Source organism: Pipistrellus kuhlii, unplaced genomic scaffold (assembly GCF_014108245.1).
Source record: "Pipistrellus kuhlii isolate mPipKuh1 unplaced genomic scaffold, mPipKuh1.p scaffold_m20_p_33, whole genome shotgun sequence".
NCBI lineage: Eukaryota > Metazoa > Chordata > Mammalia > Chiroptera > Vespertilionidae > Pipistrellus > Pipistrellus kuhlii.
Genome location: NW_023425533.1, coordinates 3,598,728 through 3,621,887, shown reverse-complemented (window position 1 = coordinate 3,621,887; position 23,160 = coordinate 3,598,728). Strand labels below are relative to the sequence as shown.

The 23,160-nt window shown below is 40.8% G+C and overlaps 1 protein-coding gene across 6 annotated transcripts in view; it reads left to right on the top strand.

The window, feature by feature from the left end:
• MORC4 (MORC family CW-type zinc finger 4) overlaps positions 1-23,160 on the top strand; it is a 117,385-nt gene that overhangs the window by 59,840 nt on the left and 34,385 nt on the right. For 5 of the 6 annotated variants that reach the window (XM_036460739.2, XM_036460744.2, XM_036460738.2 and 2 more), the window contains 5 exons: positions 5,774-5,872; positions 17,181-17,309; positions 19,358-19,426; positions 19,833-19,884; positions 21,264-21,439. In XM_036460739.2, the coding sequence (XP_036316632.1) occupies positions 5,774-5,872; positions 17,181-17,309; positions 19,358-19,426; positions 19,833-19,884; positions 21,264-21,439 (525 nt within the window). The remainder of the gene's footprint in view (positions 1-5,773; positions 5,873-17,180; positions 17,310-19,357; positions 19,427-19,832; positions 19,885-21,263; positions 21,440-23,160) is intronic. The other variant, XM_036460740.2, reaches the window with a different exon arrangement.

Here is a 23,160-nt window from a genome sequence, read left to right as displayed (position 1 = left end):
TGTTGTAAGTCAGTCCTGATTTTTAAGCAGGCAGTGTCTTAATTTCTTGTATTCCTTTATTTGTGATTACATAAGAGACAATTTGTGATTCCCTTGGTGGCAGTGTTTCTCAGTTGACCTCCGGGTCTATAGGGCCTCTCTAGCCTGTGATTAGATCTTGCTTTCCCTGTGGGATTCAATACCAGTTTGTGGGATTAGGCTGTCCCAGAGTTGGTTATCCAATGGTCACTCCCCGCTCTGATCCCCAGGTTCCAGAAAAACAACTTTCCCCTGCAGTCTCCCAGGGTGTCCCAATTGGGTGATCCTATGTATCTGGCTTAGTAATCAGAAGCAAGGATTTGAAGAGAGAAAAGCCCAAGTGTGTGAATTCCCCTTTTCCCCCTAGGGTCTAAGCAGCCGGCACACTTTTAAAATATTTTTAGGCTGTCCTTTTGCGTCAGATCAAAATGGGCTGCTTTTTAGAGATCCCTTCTGTTAACAGCTCTGAGGACACCCTTCCACATTCAAGGATCATGCCAGCCCCAACAGCCACGGATTTTTCTAGGAGCAGACTTCCCTAGTCCTCCAGCTCCCTCAGTGCGCGCATTTCCCTCTCCTGCAGGGAGCAAAGACCTCATCTTATCCCAGGCAAAATCTGACCTTTCCATGGTGGACTGTAGACCCCGTGTTTGTGCCAATTGGGGACTGGTGTTCTGGGGTTCGCAGCTGTTCAGTGGGTGCTGCAGTTGTAGATTTTCAGGCTTCTGATAACATCCACTTTCCCCTTCAAAATCAATGTTTAATAGCAAATTTCTTTGACTCCATGGATTACTGATTCTTTTTAAAAAAATATATTTTATTGATTTTTTACAGAGAGGAAGGGAGAGAGACAGAGAGACAGAAACGTCGATGAGAGAGAAACATCAATCAGCTGCCTCCTGCACACCCCCCACCGGGGAGTTGCCTGCAACCAACGTACATGCCCTTGACCAGGATCGAACCCAGGACCCCCCAGTCCATAGACCGACGCTCCACCACTAAGCAAACCGGCTTCGGTCATGGATTACTGATTCTAAAGTAATTACAGACCTTTAAAAAAGCTAGAGGCAATAAATACTCGTCGGTGGCAGGAATGTGGATGAGAGGTGTGTTCCTGGGAGAGTTCCCAGTGTAGACAGAGCCTTCTTAACCTCCAATCTACATGGGAGAATATGTTTAGAAGGAGAGAAAAACATCAATGTGAGAGAGAAACATTGATACATCAATTGATTGCTTCCCATATGCACCCCCACCAGGGATCAAACCCACAATATAGGTATGTGCCCTGACTGGGAATCGAACCTGAAACCTTTTGATGTATGGGACAATACTCTAACCAACTGAGCCACCTGGCCAGGGTAAAATTTAATTTTTTTTACATCAACAATAAAGCCATGGTTTTTGTCAGAAAGAATGGGGTTTCAAAATACATGAGAACAATAACTTAATTGAAGTGACGGTTACATGACTGCATGCAATTGTCAAAATTGATAGAACTGTACACTTAAAAAGATGAATTTTACTCTATATAAATTTTTATCTCAATCAATTTTAACTGAGTACATGAGAGTAGATATTTATTTATTTATTTTTTAAAATATATTTTATTGATTTTTTTACAGAGAGGAATGGAGAGGGATAGAGAGTTAGAAACATCAATGAGATAAAAATATCTATCAGCTGCCTCCTGCACACACCCCACTAGGGATGTTCGCACAACCAACGTACATGCCCTTGCCCAGAATCAAACCTGGGACCTTTCAATCTGCAGGCCAACGCTCTATCCACTGAGCCAAACCGGTCAGGGCCAGATGTTTATTTTTAATTGAGATATAACTCACATACCTTAAGGTCCCCAATTTAAAGTGTACATTTCAGTGCTTATTAGTATATTCACAAAATTGTGAAAACATCATCACTGACTTCAAAACATTTTCATAACACCAAAAGAAACTCCTTGTTCAGCCAGGACTGGTTTGGCTCAGTGGATAGAGCGTCTGCCTGCGGACTGAAAGGTCCCTGGCTCGATTCTGGTCAAGGGCATGTACCTTGGTTATGGGCACATCCCCAGTACGGGGTGTGCAAGAGGCAGCTGATTGATGATTCTCTCTCATCAATGTTTCTAACTCTCTATCCCTCTCTCATCCTCTCTGTGAAAAATCAATAAAATATATTTAAAAAACAAAACAAAAAAACTCCTTGTTCATTAGCAGTCACTCCACATTTCTCCTTCTCTTTATTCTCTAACAACCATATATCTACTTCCTTTTTTTTCATAGTTTTTATTATGGTAAAATACACATACTTACCATCTTAACTTCTTAAGTGTACAGTTCATTGGTATTAAGTACATTCATATTGTTAAGCAACCATCACCACCATCCATCTCAAAAACTCTTTTCATCTTGCAAAATGAAACTCTATACCCATTAAGCAATAATTCCCCATGCACCCCATCAGCCCCTGGCAACCACCAATCTACTTTCTGTTTCTTTGATTTTTGACTACTCTAAGTACTTCACAAAAGTTAAATCATACATTGTCTGTCTTTTTGTGACTAGATTTCACTGACCATAATGTCCTCAAGCTTTATCCAAGTTTTAGCATGTATCAGAATGCTTTCCCTTTTTAAGGTTGAATTGTATTCCAGTGTATGTGTATACTACATTTTGCTTTTCCATTCAACCATTAATGGGCATTTGTGCTGCTTCCACATATTAGCAATAGTGATTTATAGTCTAGAGTGGCTCCCCTTATCCACAGGGGATACATTTCAAGACCACCCCCCCAAGGATGCCTAAAACCATGGATGGTAGTGAACCTTATACAGTATACAGTATGTTTTTTTTTCTATATATACATAACTATGATAAAGTTTAATTTATAAATTAGGCACAGAAAAATATTAACAATAACAAAATAGAACAATTATAACGATACATTATAATGAAAGTTATGTGGATGTGATCTCTCTCAAGATATCTTATTATACTCTACACTAGTAGGGGTGTCGAAGTCAATCAGAGAAGGGGCCAAAATCTAAAATCCAGCCTAAATCGCGGGCCGAATGGTTTACTGAACAGTCATAAACTGTCATTGTGATGGAAACGCAGCGGAGTGCAGTGATGACAGCGCGGTGCGGGCCACATTGCAAGGCCTGGCGGGACGGATTTGGCCCACGGGCCTTGTGTTTGACACATGTGCACTAGAGGCTTAGTGCACAAATTTGTGCACCAATGGGGTGCTTCAGCCTGGCCTGTGGGATCAGGCTAAAACAGGATCTCCAACATCCCCCAAAGGGTCCCAAATTGTGAGAGGGCACAGGCCAGGCTGAGAGACCCCACCAGTGCATGATCAGGGCCAGGGAGGGACCATGGGAGGACTCCAGGGCATGTCCAGCCCTTCTAACTCAGTCCCAATTGGCTATACCCCAGCAGCAAACTAACCTACCAGCCGGAGAATCTGTCCCCTGGTGATCAGTACATGTCAATATAAGATGTTGAGTGGCCTTAGCATATCATTAGCATATCAATTAGCTTTGATTGTTTGAACGACGACTGGAGACTTAGCATATTAGGCTTTTATTATATAGGATATGGTATGAATATGGTGTACAAAGGGATGATTCATTTTCTGAGTGGGTTGGAGCAGGCCAGTGTGAGATTTCATCTCATTACTCAGAACAGTATGCAATTTAAAACTTATGAATTGTTTATTTCTGGAATTTTTCATTTAATATTTTTGGACCATATTTGACTGTAGTTAACTAAAATTACAGATAAGAAGGGGGGGGGCTACTTTATTTTAACTATGCATTAGTATAGCCATCCTTGGTCTCTTTAGGTTACTATTTATATGGAATATCCTTTTTCATCCTTTTACTTTCTACCTACTTGTGTCTTTGTATCTAAATTTAGTTTTATGTACACAGAAAATATTTGGATCATATCTTTTTTTAGACATTTCAACACTTTTACTTATTTATTTTTTGTTTGTTTGTTTGTTTTTGTTAATCCTCATCCGAGGATATTTTCCCATTGACTTTTAGAGAGAATGGAAGAGAGAAGTAAAAACAGAGAGAAACACATCGATTGGTTGCCTTCTGCATGATCCCTGACCAGGGCCTGGGCCCGGGGAGGAGCCTGCAATCAAGGTACATGCCCTTGATGGGAATTGAACCCAGGACCCTTTGTTTCACAGGCTGATGCTGAACCAAATCTGCTAGGGCTGGATCATGTTTTTGTTGTTGTTGTTGTTGTTTTTCCCCAATCTACCAATCTCTGTCTTTTGATTGGAGAGTTTAATCTATTTACATTTAAAGTAAGTACTGATAAGGAGGGTCTTCTGTCATTTTGCTATTTGTTTTCTTTATGCTTTATAGATTTTGTGACCCTCATTTCCTACATTATTGCCTTCTTTTATGTTCAGTTAATTTTTCATAGTAAAACATTTAAATCTCATTTTTTGTGTGCATATTTTATAGCCATTTTCTTTCTTTTTGCCACAGAGATTTCACAATCCTATGATCAGGAGCAGCAAACAGCTATCAGAACACAGATCCCTAATATTTTAAGGACAGAGTCCTTTTTTGCACACCCTGACTCCTATAATCTACTCTTAGGATGTATGCACAGCTGCCTGTCATTGAGCTAGGGTTGGGGTGGTAGCTACTACTGTGCTAAGAGCTGAAATTTTCCAATTTAGTCTAAGCCTTCCTTTGGAAGTTGCAAGCTTTCAATAGACCCAACAGTTCCAAATAGTTGCACCATACAGATTCTGCCTATGTAATTGTTGTCTAGCTGGGGGAGTAAGATTCTTGGTGCCTTCTACTTCACCATCTTCCCAGAATACTGTCTAATTTACTTCTTTTTAAAGTAGGTTTAATGTATAATTTTAAAAGAAAACAAGAAATATTTCTTCATCTGTGACTTGAGGGAAGGATAGAAACATAGAGATAGGAACATTGGTAGGTTGCGGGGAAGAACCTTATATATGATTACTAACAGCTGTGTAGTAGAAGGTCAAAGAGAACTTTGTTGCCTATGGATACTAACAGGGGTCCTCAAACTTTTTAAAGTGGGGGCCAGATCACGGTCCCTCAGAGAGCTGGAGGGCCGGACTATATGAACTACTAATTCCTACTGTAACACCTCGGCTGCGCTCACTGCCCAAAAAAACCTGGCGGGCCGGATCAGACTCCTCTGCGGGCCGCATGTGGCCCGAGGGCCGTAGTTTGAAGACGCCTGCGTGACTGCTCTAAGCAACATTTGCATGAAGAGGAACATTTAAAATTTGGACATTTTAGATTTAATATTTGATTGACTTGTAATAGATAGGGTACAATATTTGATCTTTTGACTTTCAACTTGGACCTGAATTGTTTACCTGTACTCATCTGACAATCAAATAACTTATCATATTTGGCTCTGTCCTAACTCTGAAATTTAGTCCTGTGTCACTTTTCTAATATCAACTCCCTACTCCCTGTAATTCTAAAAACCCTGAAATTTTTGAGAACAGTACTTTTTAGGACATAACCATTTTACCATTTCAATCAATGCAACTATTCAGGATTCTGATTATCATTTTGACATATAATTTGCAATGTGGTGGATTCTCATCCTAGATCCTGTAAGTGTTGATATTCAAACCTATGCTGAATATTCTAAATTGTTGGCTTCTGTTAGATGAGAACATCTCATGGGTCACAAAGTTGTTCAACAAATTCTCAACATTGACATACTTCTTCTTTCAGGTTGACAATAAATGCCCTTGCCCAGAAACTCAATGTTTATTGGAAGGAAAAGACTTCCCAAGAGAACTTTGAAACCTCAGCCATAGCCAGGATAATACCGTGAGTAATAAATATCTCTCTATATATTATAAAAGGCTAATATGCAAAGTGTCCCCTCAGGAGTTCAAAAGGGACACCAGGAGTTAGATTGCTCGTTATGACATGTGCTGACCACCAGGGGGCAGTGTGGAATGAAGGAGGGCCCTGACTGGCAACTAGGAGGCCCCAATCAACCCTGATAACTGGCCAGGCCTAGGGAACCTACCTGTGCACAAATTTTGTGCACTGGCCCTCTAGTAAAACATAAAAGTATTTGGGAAGCAAATGGAACAAAAAAGATGGTGCTTTTCACATAAGGAAGTTTAATGCACTAAAACTGGGAAGTCACCAGTACTAATTTTATTATTTTCTAGACCTTTTCATTCTGGTTTAACACTTGTGTGGTCTAGATCATAAACATAAAGAGTTTAGTATGTTCAGTTTACCCTATAGGCAGTATGATATAGTGGAAGATGATGGACATTTAAATCAGATACTCCAGGGTTGAAAATCTGGATCTGCTTCTTAATAGTTGGATGAGCTTGGGTAAGTAAGTCACTTTACCGCTATGAATATAATAAATTAGATGATATAACATTTTTTAGCATAGTGCCTGGCATATAGTAGATATTCAGAAATGTTAGCAAACTTACCTGCTTTTTATTTCTAGTGAACATTGTTGGAATTGTACCAAGGAATTTGACAATGGAAGTAGAGAACCCAGCATATCAGAGAAAAAAAGAACTATGGATGAGGATGAAATACCTCAGTAGTCCAGGAAAGGAGCATAATACAGAGAATAGAATGTGTAACAACATATATACAGTCAGTTATACCACCATCAAGACAAAGATTAGAGTACTATTAACAGTTCATTTTGAGGTAGGCAGCCCCTTGTGTCTTTTTTAAATGGAAATCATCAGGAAAATACATGATATAAAATTTTGTTTCAAATGCTACCTGATTGCTATATAAATATCACTAGCTTATTCTAAATATCTTTCTCATGCCCAACCTCCATGGTTTTCAAAGACATAAAAGTTAAAATGAGATGCCATTTTTGATCTTTCAAATAAGCAATGATTAATGCAATGGAACAGTTGTTCATATATTGCTGGAGTGTATATACTATATATGTACACTATATATAACATATATATATATATATATATATATATATATATATATATACACACACACACACACACACACACTAATAAAAGAGAAAAATGCTAATTGACTGTACCTTCACTATACCCACAGCCAATCAAAGCAAGCATGCAAATTTACCCAACAAAGATGGCGGTTAATTTGCATATAAGGAGAGAGGGAGGAGTGAAGACTGAAAACAGCATAGAAGGAAGAGGGAGGAAAAGCAGAAAGCAAGGCGGCTGCCAGAGGGAAACCGCGGGTGGGGCTGGGTGGGCGGGCGGTGGCCGCGTAGCACATGACGCGTAGCTTGTAGGAATATTCCTGCAGTGGGCTCCTAATACACACACACACACACACACACACACACACACACACACACTATATAAAAGGCTAAGTGACCAATCATACATCTACCCATACGTCCGACCATCTGACCAGCAGGTACATATCTGGTACTGCCCCGACCCGAGGGGCAATAACGGGGGCACGTAGGAACCACCTAAGAGAATGAAACAAACAAGGAACACGAAGAACGGAGGCAAGACAAAGTTCTGATCAAGCCCCGAACTTTATTTTTTTAAATGGCAGTATATATGCAGCAGGAACAAAGGGGGGCAGGGTTGCCTATGCAGAGGGGTCTTTGGCAGTGTATAATTGGTTTAGGCACTGAGTGACAAGGTGGTAAGGTATCTGGCAACACAGGATTGGCTAACTGCCAGGGCGGTGTAACATTCCAAGGTGTAACATTCCAAAGCTGGGCTAGCTATGGGGGAGGATCAGGAAGGGGAAGTTGCAGAGATGCTAAGCGGCAGGTTAATCTTTAGCCTCTGGCCAAACCCTCAGGGCATCGCATAACTTCTGCTGGAAGGAACTTAATTCTATTTCCTTAAGACGGAGTTGCTTGTCTCAACTCTGATGGCTCCCAACATGGTACATATGATGCACACTGGCAATTTAAAAATAAACATTGACTCACGCATGTGAGACATATAAAACTTATACTGGTACCAATAGCACGCATGTGTTTCCATCTGTCTTTGTCAATGTGAATTTGTGTGGGATCTCTTATCACGATCCGTGTGGTTCAGGGCCCAGTCAGGGTCTGGTTTCTGGAGAAGGCCACACACTAAAATGAAGAGAGAAACTGGAAAATAGTTAATTTTGGAAAATGAGGGCCAGGCAGGAAGTCCACCTCTAGTGGGAAGACTAACCCATGCTCTGGCCTTTTACCATTCCTTTTATTGAGATTCTGAAACAAAGACATCTCTTAGGCGGGAAGTTCCAACAACAGAAAATCAACAAGAATTTACATTTACATATGATTAACAAATTAAAGTTGCCTCAACCACCACTATCTCAACTAGACGATGATTTAATAGCTCCGACCATTCAGAGCCATCAAGGTTGGCCAGCTCTTTCTACATTTTACTACAGGGAACAAATGTTTGGTTTTGGTTAGCCAGCTCTTTTTACATTTTACCACCAGTGACTTAACTTTAGAGTCAATGAGTTAATAGCTCTGACCTTTCAGAGCCATCAAGCCTGGCTAGCTCTTTTTACATTTTATTACCAGTGACAATGTTAGGTTTCAGTTCCCAGCAAATTTGGTTGACACTTCTATTATAAAGAAAGGGTGAATAGCAATATTAAAATATTTTTTCTAATTAGTTTCCTTTCAATGTGCACAAATCCATGCACCAGGCCACTATTATATATATTAAAGAATCTTTCTGGAAGAAGAATTGTAATAATGATGATCATTTATTGAGTATTTACTTATATTCTAGGTACTGGTCTAAATTTTCTAATTATATTTACATGTATTCATCATAAAAATCCTATGAGATAGAAAGATAATATTATTTCTTCTTTACAAATGTAGACACTGGTAACTGAGAGCTTGAGTAACTTGCTCAAGATTAGACAGGTACAAAATGGTAGATCAAAAGTTCAAATATAGGCAATTGGGCTCCAAAGCACAAGATCTTAACCATGACTCTTCAGGAAGGATGCAATTAGGATTATATTGTATAGCCTCTTCAATTACCTATTTATTACAAACACAAGCTGAAAAGCCTTTCCTACCATGGTCTGCAGTAACTTGAGTCAGGGAGTTACTGTCTTCAATGTTTGCCCATAAGAGAGTAATATTGACGTGCATCTGCAAGAGACTCTTCTGTGCATGTGCATGACTTGTATGCATACATATAAGCATAACCAATGGACACAAGACACTGGGGGTGGGGGTGGGATGAGGGCATAGGTCAGGGGATAGGGGAGACTGGGGAGAAGTCAACTGGGGGAAAAGGAGACACATGTACTACTATTTGTAATACGTTAAACAATAAACACACGCACACACACACACACACAAACAAACACAAAACACCAAAACTAATATGACCTTTCCTCTCCCCTCTCACTACTGCTGAAACTGCTTTTGCTGCTCTGGTTCTAAATAAAACAGTGGATGAAGGGAAATATATAGACACCAGGCCTGAGCTCAGAGTTTAGAAGTTCTAAAGCTGAAACAACCTGGAGCTAGGAGATAGGAAGCTATATATCCAAAAATCTGTATGAATTATCTTAGTAACAGAGCTTTAAACAAGAAGAGTACATTATATTTGAGTGGTAGAATTATGAGTGTCTTTTATTTTCTTTTTAGATCTTTCTGTATTTCCATTTTTTTCTATAATGAGATGATTATTATAACTAGAAATAAAGCACTATCTACAAAGATAAGGAAAATATTGAACTAAAATGTACAAAAAACACATCACTATTGAAATAACTAGTATAAGGGCAATATAAGTGTAACACAAAACCCACCCTAGGTTAAATTACATGTTTTTAAAATTGGTCCTACGTGCCCATCTACCCTCTTTCTGTGACTTTTCTCCAGACTTCCTGGTTCCCACTCCTTTCATACCTTAGGTGCTATTTCTGATATACATGGACCACCTCCTTCCACAGAGAAATAGTGAAGGTGACTGGATATGCTTCCTGGAGGTGGGAGGGTGGTGGGGAGAGGGTATGTGTATTAAGAGTAGAACTCTGGCCGAAACCGGGTTGGCTCAGTGGTAGAGCATCGGTCTGCGGACTGAAAGGTCCTGGGTTCGATTCCGGTCAAGGGCATGTACATTGGTTGTGGGCACATCCCTGGTTGGGGGTGTGCAAGAGGCAGCTGGTCGATGTTTCTCTCTCATCGACATTTCTAGCTCTCGCTCTCCCTTCCTCTCTGTAAAAAATCAATAAAATATATATATTTTTTAAAAAGAGTAGAACTCTGGAAGAATTTATCTTAATAATTTAACCTACCCTGTTTCCCCAAAAATAAGACAGTGTCTTATATTAATTTTTTCTCCCAAAGTTGCGCTAGGTCTTATTTTCAGGGAAACACGGTAATCGACAGACTGGAGCCACCATTTCTAGTTATGAAATTTAATAAAATTTATATTACTTTTTAAGATTAATTTTGGGAACATCAGCCTAATAAAAAAATTTTAAAATATATTTTATTGATTTTTTACAGAGAAGAAGGGAGAGAGATAGAGAGCCAGAAACGTCGATGAGAGAGAAACATTGACCAGCTGCCTCTTGCACCGCCCCCCACCAGGGATGTGCCCGCAACCAATGTACATGCCCCTGACCGGAATCAAACCTGGGACCCTTCAGTCCACAGACCGACCTTCTACCACTGAGCCAAACCAGTTTCAGCAACCTAATAAAATTTTGATTAAAGTATAAACAAAGACCAATTTTGAAAGGAAAAATAATAGGTGTAGGGAGTTTATAGTAAGGTGACCAGACGTCACGCTCTTGGCGGGACAGTCTCAATTTTCAACAATTTGTCCTGCGTCCCATGGTGTTTTAAAATCGGGACTTTTTTAAGACACTGTGGGACGCGGGACAAATTGTTAAAAATCAGGACTGTCCCGCCAAAAGCGGGATGTCTGTTCACCTTAGTTTATAGGGAAATGAAGATGTTTTGATGATGATTCTTCAGTGACTTCCACAAATGCATTTTTTTAAAATAAGAGGATATCCTATTTAATAAAAGGCTAATATGCAAATAGACCAAACAGCAGAACAACTGAACAACTGGTTGCTATGACATGTACTGACCACCAGGGAGTGCACGTGGAACATGGCGGACATCAGCTGAGGCTGGATGGTGGAGCAGGTGAGCGGGGGTGCCAGACTAAGGCATTGCGCTGGTCACTGTCATTGGGGCAAGCCTCTTGTGGTTATTGAAAATTCTTTGCTCCCTCACACTACGGTCCCGCCCAGCACTCTCACTTGCTGCCAGTGCTGGCCCCGCTCACACCTGCTGCTAGCACCATAGCTACTGCTTGCACTTGCTGCCAGTGCCCAGTGCCATCCCTGATCGCTCAGTGCCATCAGCAGGTGCAAGTGGTGGCTGCTGGCCCCCATTGCCCTGGAGGGTTTCTCCACCTCTCCCTGCTCCTATTGCCAGCGACTGCTCCATTCGCACCCACTGCTGGCACTGGCCCCACTCACACCTCCAGCTGGTGCTGGAGCCGCTGCTTGCTCACACCTGCTGCAAGAGCCCAGCGCGCCTGTCCCGGTCATCAGTGGGTGCAAGTGGTGGCTGCCGGCCCTGATAGCCTCTTAGAGCTGCTCCTGAGGGGTAATCGGGGCAGCAGCCGCAGCTCGCACCCACTAACAGCACCAACCCCAATCACTGTGCCATCAGCGGGTGTGAGCAGGTTGGGTGCCGCGGGAGCAGGGTTGCCAGCAGACAGGGGACAAGGAGCCATGGCAGGAGGGGTCAGGCAGGGGCTCAGAGAATGGGCTGAAACCCACCCCTGTGCCCCCAGCAGCCTCGTGGCCCACAGTTCCTTTCAAAGTGCACAAATTTGTGCACTGAGCCCCTAGTCCTATTTAATAAGTGAGTAATGTACAAATTGACAGTACCTCTGCTACACCCACAAGCCACACCCACTAGTCAATCAAGAGCAAGTATGCAAATTAACCCAATCAAGATGGCTACACAGAAGGCTTGGGTTTCCCCAGCAACGGAGGAAGACAAGCTTTCCACCTGCTCTGGCCTGCCTTGGCATCTGCTTGAGGCTACAAAGTTTCAATTATAGAAGATAGATAAATCCCAACAAAAATGGCTGCAGCCACGGAGCAAGCAGGAGGCTTGGCTCTGCTCAAGGCTACAAAGTTTCAATTATAGAAGTTAAATAAATCCCATATACCAGGGCCTCTGCTGGGGTCACCGAGGGTGTGGCCAGCCTGCAAACCACCACAGGCCCCTCGCCCAGGCCACTCCATGCCCCAAGGGAGCCCCCACCCTGATCCAGGATACTCTTCAGGGCAAACCAGCTGACCCTCACCCTTGCACCAGGCCTCTATCCTATCTAATAAAATAATAACACTCCAACACACAAGATGGCTGCCCCCATGTGGACACAAGATGGCCAGCAGGAGAGGGCAGTTAGGAGGGATTGGGTCTGCAAGGGAGGGCAATTGTGGGTGATTAGGCCAGCATGGGAAGGCAGTTAGGGGTGACCAAGCCAGCAGAGGAGGGAAGTTGAGGGCGACCAGGCCTGCAGGGAAGGGCAGTTGTGGAGGACCCAGGCCTGCAGGGGAGGGTAGTTAGGGGCAAACAGGCTGGCAGGGGAACAGATAAACATCAATCAGGCTGGCAGAAGAGTGATTAGTGGGTGATCAAGCTGGCAGGCAGAAGTGGTTAGGGGCAATTAGGAAGGCAGGTAGGTGAGCAGTTGGGAGTCAGCAGTCCTGGTAGGATTGGGCCTAAAAGGGCAGTCAGACATCCCTCAAAGGGTCCCATATTGGAGAGGGTGTAGGCTGGGCTGAGGGACACGCCCCCCCCATTCACAAATTTCGTGCACCGGGCCCCCAGTTTATTAATAAAATCATAGAGGTAGAAAAAGTAATTCCTAGAATAAATGGGCTTAGAAAATATGTTACAGAGATAAAGGAAGGGTCCATGGAGCTTGGGAGTGAGAAAGCTGATGGTTATGCCCCTATGGGACAGGGGAAAATGAAGGGGGAGGGGGAAGGGAAAGAAAAGGGAAAAGCATGGGCATGCTCCCAGGAAGAAGGGCCCACTGGATCCTCTGTCCTAAGGATTTTAAAGGTGGATATTTTAGGGGAGGTTCCAGTGGAAGATCTTAATGGAATATTCAGCAGCTTTTCAGGTATGCCCTTTCATGGTCTAGGTCTCCACTGATTGATTGCCAGAACAGGGGTTCATTATTCAATGCAGTTCATCCTGAGATTGGCCTTGGTGTCACTGGTCTGTTTTCCGCTTTTCTGGGCCTGGAGCTGAAATACAACTGAGGCCTAGATATTATCTCTAGGGAGGAAAGGTCAGGGGGTCCAGACCTCATGACCAGCAACCAGAATATGCTAGGGAAAGAAAGACCACCCTGAGGGCAAGATCCGACCCTACAATTGTCCTTTGCTAGGCATCTGGGCTTTCTGCTCTGATGACCTTTTCTACTTGGACCATCATCCTTACTATGCCTAACTGTCTAACTGCCTATCACATCTCCCACCTCAAGGATCTTGGCTCTGAATTCTTTCAGAAAAAAGTGGTGCAGGATCTCTTCTTGAGGGTATTACAGATGTCTTCATTTCCCACTCACTTTTGCCCACCTCCACCTGGCTCCCTTCCCACCTCAGGCCTTCTCCACACTATTGTCTGTGTCCATGGGCCAATGCATATGAATTCATTGGTTGACCTCTTACCTCCTCCCATTTTAAACTTATCACAGAATTGGATAAACCAAATAAAATTATTCTTTGGGTTTTATTTCTTGGCAATATTGTAATATATAATTTTTTTCCTATTCATTAATTTTAGAATTAAAGCTAACCTCTTGCTTGCTTAGAGCAAGAGATTCCAGATAAATAATTTTGACCTACATAAATAATGGTAGCTCACCATGTTAATATTTGTTACTATTTTTTATATCCATATCTGGCATAGTTCTATCATTATTTTTTCTGTGACTTTTTTAATAAGTCTTTATTATTCAAATTATTATAGTTATTCCTGTTTTTTCTCCCCATAGGTCCCCTCCACCCGGTTCCCACCCTACCCCATGCCCTTACCTCCCCTCCATTGTCCTCGTCCATAGGTGTTCGATTTTTGTCCAGTCCCTTCCCATACCCCACACCTCCTTTCCCCCAAGAATTGTCAGTCTACTCCCTTTCTATGCCCCTAACTCTCATATTCACCAGTTTATTCTGTTCATCATATTTTTTCATTCACTTTATTTTTAGATTCACTTGTTGATAGATATGTATTTGTTGTCACTTTGTTATTCATAATTTTTATCTTTACCTTTTTCTTCTTCCTCCTCTTCTTAAAGAATACCCTTCAGCATGTCTGGTATTTAGCATGTCAGTAATACTGGTTTGGTGGTGATGAATTCATTTAGCTTTTTCTTGTCTGTGAAGCACTTTATCTGATCTTCAATTCTAAATAATAGCTTTGCTGGGTAGAGTAATCTTGATTGTAGGTTCTTGCTACTCATCACTTTGAATATTTCTTGTCACACCCTTCTGGCGTACATAGTTTCTGTTGAGAAATCAGCTGACAGTTGTATGGGTACTCCCTTGTAAATAACTGTTTTTCTCTTGGTGCTTTTAAGATTATCTCTTTGTCTTTTGCCCTTGGCATTTTAATTATGATGTGTCTTTTAAAAAAAAATATATATATATAGTATATATATATATGTATATATATATATATATATATATATATATAATATATATATATATATACTATATATATGTGTTTTTTTTATTGATTTTTTACAGAGAGGAAGAGAGGGATAGTTAGAAACATCGATGAGAGAGAAACATCGGTCAGCTGCCTCTTACACCCCCCCCACGGGGATGTGCCTGCAGCCAAGGTACATGTCCTTGACCAGAATCGAACCTGGGACCCTTGAGTTCGCAGGCTGACACTCTATCCACTGAGTCAAACCGGTTAGGGCTATGATGTGTCTTGATGTGATCCTCTTTGGATTCCTCTTGTTTGGAGTTCTGTGCGTTTCCTGGACTTGTAAGTCTATTTCTTTCACCAGGTGGGGGAAGTTTTCTGTCATTATTTCTTCAAGTAGGTTTTCAATATCTTGCTCTCTCTCTTTTTCTGGCACCCCCATAATTTAGATGTTGGTACACTTGAAGTTGTCCCAGAGACTTCTTATACTATCTTCATATTTTTGGATTCTTTTTGCTTTTCCAGTTGGGTGTCTTTTGCTTCTTTGTATTTCAAATTTTTTACTTGATTCTTAGGGATTTTCTAGTCTGCTGTTGGATCTCTGTATATTTTTCTTTATTTTGGTCAGTGTATGCTTAATTTCTAATGGGTGGTCCTTTTTCATATCCTTGAGTGTCTCACTAATAATCTCGGAGGTTTCTAGAAGATTCTTGAGTAACCTTATAACTGTGATTTTGAACTCTATACCCAGTAATTTGCTTTCCTCCATTTCTTTCATTTGTGACCTGTTTTTGTTTGTTTGTGTGTGTGTGTGTGTGTGTGTGTGTGTGTGTCCGTCCACATTTTGGCTGCTTCTCTGTGTTGATAGAATGGCTTTGTGTGCTAGGTGTCCTATAGGACCTAGTGGCTTAGCCTCCCCAGTCACTTGAGATGGATGCTCTTGGTGTTCCCCTTTGTAGGCTGTGAGTATAGTCTTGTTGTAGTGAAGCCTTGATTGCTGTTGGTATCACTGGAAGGAATTGACCTCCAGACCAATTGGCTGTGAGGACCAGTTGTGTCTACAGTGGGAGAACTGCTGTGCTGGAAACACCCTTATGGAGCTGGACTTGCTTCAGTGGGGCTTTGTTGCTCACTGAGTCTGCTCCCTGAGTTTCTCTTATGGATCTGAAGAGTTGTAATCTGGTTTGGTCTCACTTTGACCACTGGGTGCACTGGCTCTAGGATCTTCAAGGAGGTGCAAAGTCAACCACTGCCTGCGGCCACCCAGCAGAAGCTATAGAGAGATCTGCAGATTCCTCCTCTTAGTTTGGGGTTTAGATGTGCTCAGATGAGGCCCAGCTCTGAAGCAATGCAGGCTGCTGATGAGCATTCTTTTGGAAGCTCTGGGCTTCATTGACCCAGCTCCAGTTTGTTAGATTAGGTTGCAAAAGGTCAGGCCATTTATATGCAAACACCTGTGCACAGCTTGGGTTGGGTTGTAAATTGGGTGGGGCATGGTCTCAGGGAATCATGGGTTGGTGCAAACAGCAATGGTTGCCTGTTGGCCCTGCCCCGATAGGTCCCTGGGTCTCTGTGTCCCACGGGCCCATGCAGAAACAATGTGACCACCTCTGAGAGAAAGCTGCCCTCATGTTCCTGCCTGATGCCAGATAGTCCAGTTTCTTCCTGTATAAGTCTGGGTCTCCAGAGTCTCGCCCAGTACTGGAGTTCAAAGCAGTCAGGAGTTTGTATCTCCCTCCCAATTGAAAAAGACAGCGTACCCAGTTGCCAGCCCATTTCCACTCGCACCTCCATACCTTCGCTCTTCCTCACCTTTGCACCTCCTACCAGTCTAGATGCGCTTTTCTCTTTCTTTCTTGTTGTAGAACTTCCACTCAGCCAGCCTTCCCGTGGTTCTGGATGATATCCATTTTTTCTTTTAGTTGTAGTTTTGATGTGGTTGTGCGAGACAGCAAGTTCAGCTGTTTACCAATGCCGCCATCTTGGTTCCTCTCTTTTCTGTGACTTTCAAGATATAAAGTTCTTAGGCTGATATTTTAAAATTATCAAAAGAAATGTGTATATATTTATTTTTAAATATATTTTTATTGGTTTTAGAGAGGAAGGGAAAGGGAGAGAGAGAAACATCAATGATGGGAGAGAATTATTGATTGGCTGCCTCCTGCAAGCCTCCCACTGGGGATCGAGCCTGTAGCCCAGGCATGTGCCCTTGACCGGAATCAAACCCAGGACCCTTCAGTCTGCAGGCCGACGCTTTATCCATTGAGAAAAACCAGCTAGGATATCTATATCTGTATCTGTATCTGTATCTAGTTTAAACACTTAGATGTAACAGTTATAACACATTTCATATATAAAATTATGTTGTTTCACTTTTAGGTTATGCCTTTCGAATGTAAGACACAATACAGAGCTAAGATATAAACAGTCATAATTCTGTTCTTCATTTAGGAAGATTCCTGACCAGACGTGGGTACAGTGTGATGAATGTCTTAAATGGAGGAAGCTTCCTGGCAAGGTTGATCCATCTACATTACCTGCAAGATGGTTTTGTTACTATAATTCCCATCCAAAGTACAGGTAAGCTTGGGACTCGGTATTATGCCAGAGATAACTCCTGATTTTTCTCTATATTCTAAAACACTTTTTATCTCAAGTCTACACTCTTAAGCCTGGCATTCCAGCCTCTATGCCAACTGGTCCCCCCTTAACTATCCAGCCTTAATTTTCATTGTATCTTAAAACAAACCCTATGTTTTAGGTAGGTATGTGGCTTCAGTATTCCCCACACATGCCATGCTTATTCCCTCCTTCATGACTTTCCACATACTTACAGTGACTTAATGCATTCCATCTGCCTATCCAAATCATATCCATCTGGGATGCTTAAGTGCGTAAGAGTTTTGTGTGACACTTTATTTTCCTGTTGACAATATTTTATAGGATTTTACTTTGACTTTCTATGATATTTAATTCTTGACATTTATTCACATATCATTTTGTATTTTTTGGATATTTTTCATATGTATATACTTTGGCTCTTCAAGAAACTGTAAGCTATGAGAATAAGGGCTTTACATTTTGGTTCAAGATGATGGTTTTCTTCACATGCCTCCTATACCTGAATCTGTTGTAGTACCTACTGTACATTCAGTGCTATTTGTTTACATGTTTGTCTTTTTCATACACTCTATGTTCCTTATAGCATCTAACATTTAGATAGTGCCTGGCATTTCCATGGGCATTAATTTCAATTTAATAAATATTTTTATTTGATTCAGTAGTCACATATGTTTATGATAATAATTCAGTTTGCTTCATTTAGGCTAAGATGTAATTTTTACCCCCTCAGGATAAATGCTGTTAGAAAAAAGATACTAGGCGCTATGCTTCCCAAGAGCACACACACACCTTTCTTCCTTCTCAGGCATGAATCTCCTAAACTTTAAGGGTCCCTATGAAACTTGCAACTAGGGGAGCAATGGGCGGTGGCAGCTCATTCTGGGTTAACCCCTGAACCTGTCTCCAAGGCCCCCTTTTCTCTGACTTTCCAGTCAGCCAAAGCAGACCTGCCTAGGCTCTTTCCTGTTGCTTCTTGTTTCACTGTCCCAGCTTTAATAAATGTACTTTCAAAATAAAAATAAAGTAAAAAAGGCACTAAAACACAGTATGCCTTTTAGAAGAAAATGTTTAAAATGGAGGAAATAAAATAAATGATGTCTAGGTCTGTAATGAGTAGGTATTCCTTCATAATCTCCAGCACAGCTTCTTCTTCGTGGCTAGTAACTGAGATTGTGATTAGAATATAGGACTGAGTGCATAGAAGTCTCACTTTTTAATCCTGTATCTTCTATTGGTTTATACTTAGTCCAGGAAACATAACCTTCCAGGATATTTTGTCCCCTTATATAGCATAGGATTTCTAATTATTATTAATTTTTATTTGTTTCTAGGATTACTTTTGACCACTGAATACTTTTTCTAGTACTGTCTTCAGGTTTTTACTCCTCTAAAATTATTTTCTTTGTGCATTACAAATTGAAAATGTATGTATATATTTTCATTTATAGAACCCTCCTTTTTTTCTCTTTGCTAGTCTCTGTTCTATTCTTTTTATGATGTAAGCTCCTGGTTCCTTGTTTTTGCTTTCTATCATAGCCTTTCATTTTCTTCTTCAGGCATCACCTAGTTTAGGGATGCTTCTATACTGCATCTTGGGAATTTCTTCATAAATGATAGGCAACAGACCTAGGTTCTAGTTTCAGCAACATTCTCTTTGTATGGAACCTCAAGCAAGTCTCTTATGTGCTTGAACTTCACTGTGTAAGAATGGAGATTACGTTTTGTGCTGTCTACCATAATATGAATTTTGAAGCTGTCAAGTACTTTGAGTAGATTGGGAGAAAGGTGATATATGCACCAAAAATAATTATTATAGATGACTGCATTCCTTGAAATAAGAATTGCTACATATTAACCTACACATGGGTTTTGCAATGTGGGTGGAATCTGAGCTTTATAAGGTTAGAAGATTGTTAAGCCGCCTTGGTATAATTGTGAGGAAAGTAGACAGTAAAAGCGAAGAATACCTTTTGTTTCCAAAAGATTATTTCTTCTCTATTCTGCAGGAGATGCTCTGTCCCAGAAGAACAAGAACTCACTGATGAAGACATGTATTTGAGCAAAGCTAAGAAACAGTTGAGTATACCTAAGATAGTATTCTGTGTTATACAGTAGAGGAGACTGACTCTTCCTAATAGGGGAATTTTTAAAAGAAGGGTGCTTTTTCCTCCTCTTTTATTTTTTTAATTATTTTCCCCCTCACCTCTTTGTTATCCCAGTTTTTATTCCTTCTAATCATCTCCTGAGTTTCTCAACTAGTGGTTGTCTTTAGTCTCCCTTCCCTCCCCCTCTCTCTGTTTCATGGGGCATCTGAAATTTCTCTGCAGTAGCCATGTTCAGAAAGGTATCCTTAGAAATTCAATGAGGCCCATACTATTTCTAATTTGGAAGGAACATTAAAAGCCAAATCTACAATTGGTAATCCATTTTAGACTGAGAAGTGTCATGAGTGAACTAAATAGCACTTTTATCTTTTCCTAGAGATCAAACTGTTGAGAAGAAGAAGGTGCCCTTGGAAAAAGAGAACCACCAGGTGAGAGACAGTCCACCCTCTTCCTTTTCTGAACAAAATTTTCCCCAACAGAGGACATAGGTTGAAGGAAGCAGCAGTCTTGAAAGCTGCATTGAAATAATGAACCATTTCTTCTGGTGGTACTATTTTTTTCATTGCATCTTATTCTTTTGCTTGGATCTGCTGTTACTGATGTTCAGATCACCAAAAATAAGAGGCAAATCATTCATTTTCCAGATTTGGATTCAGTAGTGATTCTGAACAGTGTGAAGGTCACTTTCTGTGTCACAGAATTTTCAGGGTTATGTTCCATCCTCATACAGGCTGCTCCTGTTGAGTGTCTTGTTTTCCTCAGTCTCCTTTCTTCCAGGATTCAGGGGTGATTCTTCCTCCTTCCTTTTGGGAAGAAGGGTGATCCTTTGTGCCCCTCTCCCATCCCTGCTTTCAGGCTGGCTGGCTTTATAAAGACTCTGCTGTTTTGAATTTTCAGGAGCACTGTCTCTCGGACATGGTTACCCAGCTCCGGACGCTGAAGGGTGTAATAAGGTTGGCCGTCCTTTCAGGGACACTCCTTTTCTGACAGCCACCGTAGCACCCATCTATCTCCCCTCCCTCAACCTTGCCTTTCTGCATGATTTTCCTTTTGACCCTCTTTCCTAGAGATATCTACTAGTCTAGTCGCATGTTAGACTCACCTTTCACCCACTCAATCAGGGTAGGTCAGACTGGTGAGGATAGAGGCAATTTAATACTAATTCTTCTTCTGACAGTCTACTAAGACCTAGTTATATGAATATTCAGGTTTCATGCTCTGCTTAATAGTTTGATGTAGAGATTGGGAGATTTCCTGGGACTGCCCTGTCCTCATTCAGTTTACCTCACCTTTACATTCCTTCACCTTCATCATTCATACTATTTTCATAAGCTGGCTCTGCCACAAGATCCCAGATGCATGTCTCTGTGTGTGTGCACTATGAATACATGTTAATGTCTCGCATGCATTTCTCCAAATCCAGCACCGACACATGCTGCAATGCTTATTCCCTCCATCCCTGCCCTCATCACAGATCTCAGAGGAGTGAAAATCCAGCTTTAAACTGGGTCAAAAGACAGAATTAGACACTGACTAGGGGACCTGGGTTTATGTTGTGGGTGGGATGACTCTAGGAGCCAATAAGTGAGTTGGGGAGGTCTGTTGGCGGCCAGCTGATTAGGTTATAAGTGAACATGCCTGGGTTCAGTGTTCTAGTGTACATTACTGTGTGCTGTTTGTTCTGTTGTAGGAAACAGTTTCTTTTTATTTGGCTAAGTGTTCTTTCCTAGCATCAGAAGGATTGACTCATCCTTTGGTATTTAGTTTGAAATTGGAATTTTTTATGCATCATTTTTTTCTTTGCTAGGTATTCACTAATCCACTGAAGATTCCTACGATTCAAGACATGGATGAATTAAATAGCCAAACAATTGGATATGAAGAAATTGATAGCCCCAGCCAGTTTCCATCTGTTGGAGAAGAAAACAAAACACCTGCTCTTCAACTTAAGCCTCTGGATTCCAGTGTTTTCCAGTTTTCCAGGTGAGTAAAAACATAGCCTCTCTTCAATAGTAAGCCTCAGGGTTTGTAATGTAAGTTTGTATGATTATCATATTTATGTTTTTTCTTAGGCATAGCATGGAATTTAGAAGGATAAACACCATTTTGTGTTGATAGAATTGTGTGCTGCATGTATCCCAATTATTCAACATCACAACTGCTATGTCAAACCTGTCCTTTTTATTTGCTTTTTGAGGTGATCATCTGACAAATGCTTTTATGTATTGTATATTCATATTATTCTGAGAATTGTGTTTGTGGAATAATAGAGATGCAAACTCTTTGAAAAGTACTATCTGCTATACAAATATAAGCTAAAACTACAGAGATAAACATTGTTTCTTTCCTTAAGTTTAGGAATATTAAAGTCCTGTAGATCTCTATAGGCCTAGTACATGTTGGCCACATATAAAAATAACCATTAGAATTTTGTGCCATTAGGTAAGCCTTCTAGTTCTTTGTTTCCTAGAGTAAGTTATTAGTATAAATTTAGATTTTGGCTTTACTTGTTCATCTTATAGCTCATCATCAATATTATTTTGTTAGTCTTTATAACAGGAAGAAAAATACCTTTTCTTAAATATCAGAAATATTTGAAGCACTGAAAGTTATGACTGCCCCTATAATGCCACAAGACTGGAACTCAGGACTCTGATTAAAACTTACTTTCTCCCCTCTGTTATGCTTCTCATTTCTGATAGAGCCAAGCTATAGGGCAGGTAGAGTTGTTCTCTAACAGTAGAAACTTCTACAGTCATCAATAATGTAAACTTTCAACTTACCCTCTTCACTTTGGATATCTTCTTAACTTAGGATAGATGCAATGGAATACATGATACGGTAAAAGTGACTCCTGTCCCCCCCCCCCCCCCCAATGTTACTGATATTTTTCCTTGTTTCTTGTTTCTTAGGTGGGTCTTTTCAGCTTCTCATCTAGACAAACATCTCTACATGTATGCAAGTCCCCTATTCAGTGATTCTATCAAAATTAAGCCCTGTAGATATTGGAAGAACCCCATGACCCCCCCCCCACCCCCCTGAACATGAACAAAAAGTCTCAAGAGGAAGTAAGCTATTAGGAGCAAAACTTACAAAATTCTAAAGGAATTAAATGAGAACTTGTATGAAAGAATTTAGAGTTACTCACTAACTAATGATTGAATGAGTAATATGGAAAGAGCAGTTTCTAAGATTGAACTATATATTAATAGCAAGGGAGTGAGAAATATAGTCAGTATCAGGAGCTTGAGAGTAATTTTTCCTCTGTTCCCATTTGTAGTTTTCTAGCTCTCATTGTAGATTGGGAAGGTTGTACAATGAAGTGTGTGTTTTTGAAGTACTTTGTTACCTCTCTATCTCAGTCTCCTTGAAATGATCATGTATTAGAATTGCTACTGGATTATTAAGGTGTCATTGATCTTGATGGCTCTACTTTCCCTGATTGGACAAATTTCCATGTTTTGTCAGTGTTTCTTTCATTACTCTATAGTGACTTTTGGCAACCTAAGGGAGATTATAAATGCTAACCTATGTATGTGTGTATTTTATGAGTGCAGTATGTCAGTTCATCCATTAGGTGGCATACTTTATCAGTCTTTATTGATACTTTTGTATGGAACTGCCCAGAGTTGGGTTTTGACTATAGAAAACAGGTAAAATACTTTTATTCATCATGTTTAGTTTTAATTTGAGAATAATATTCT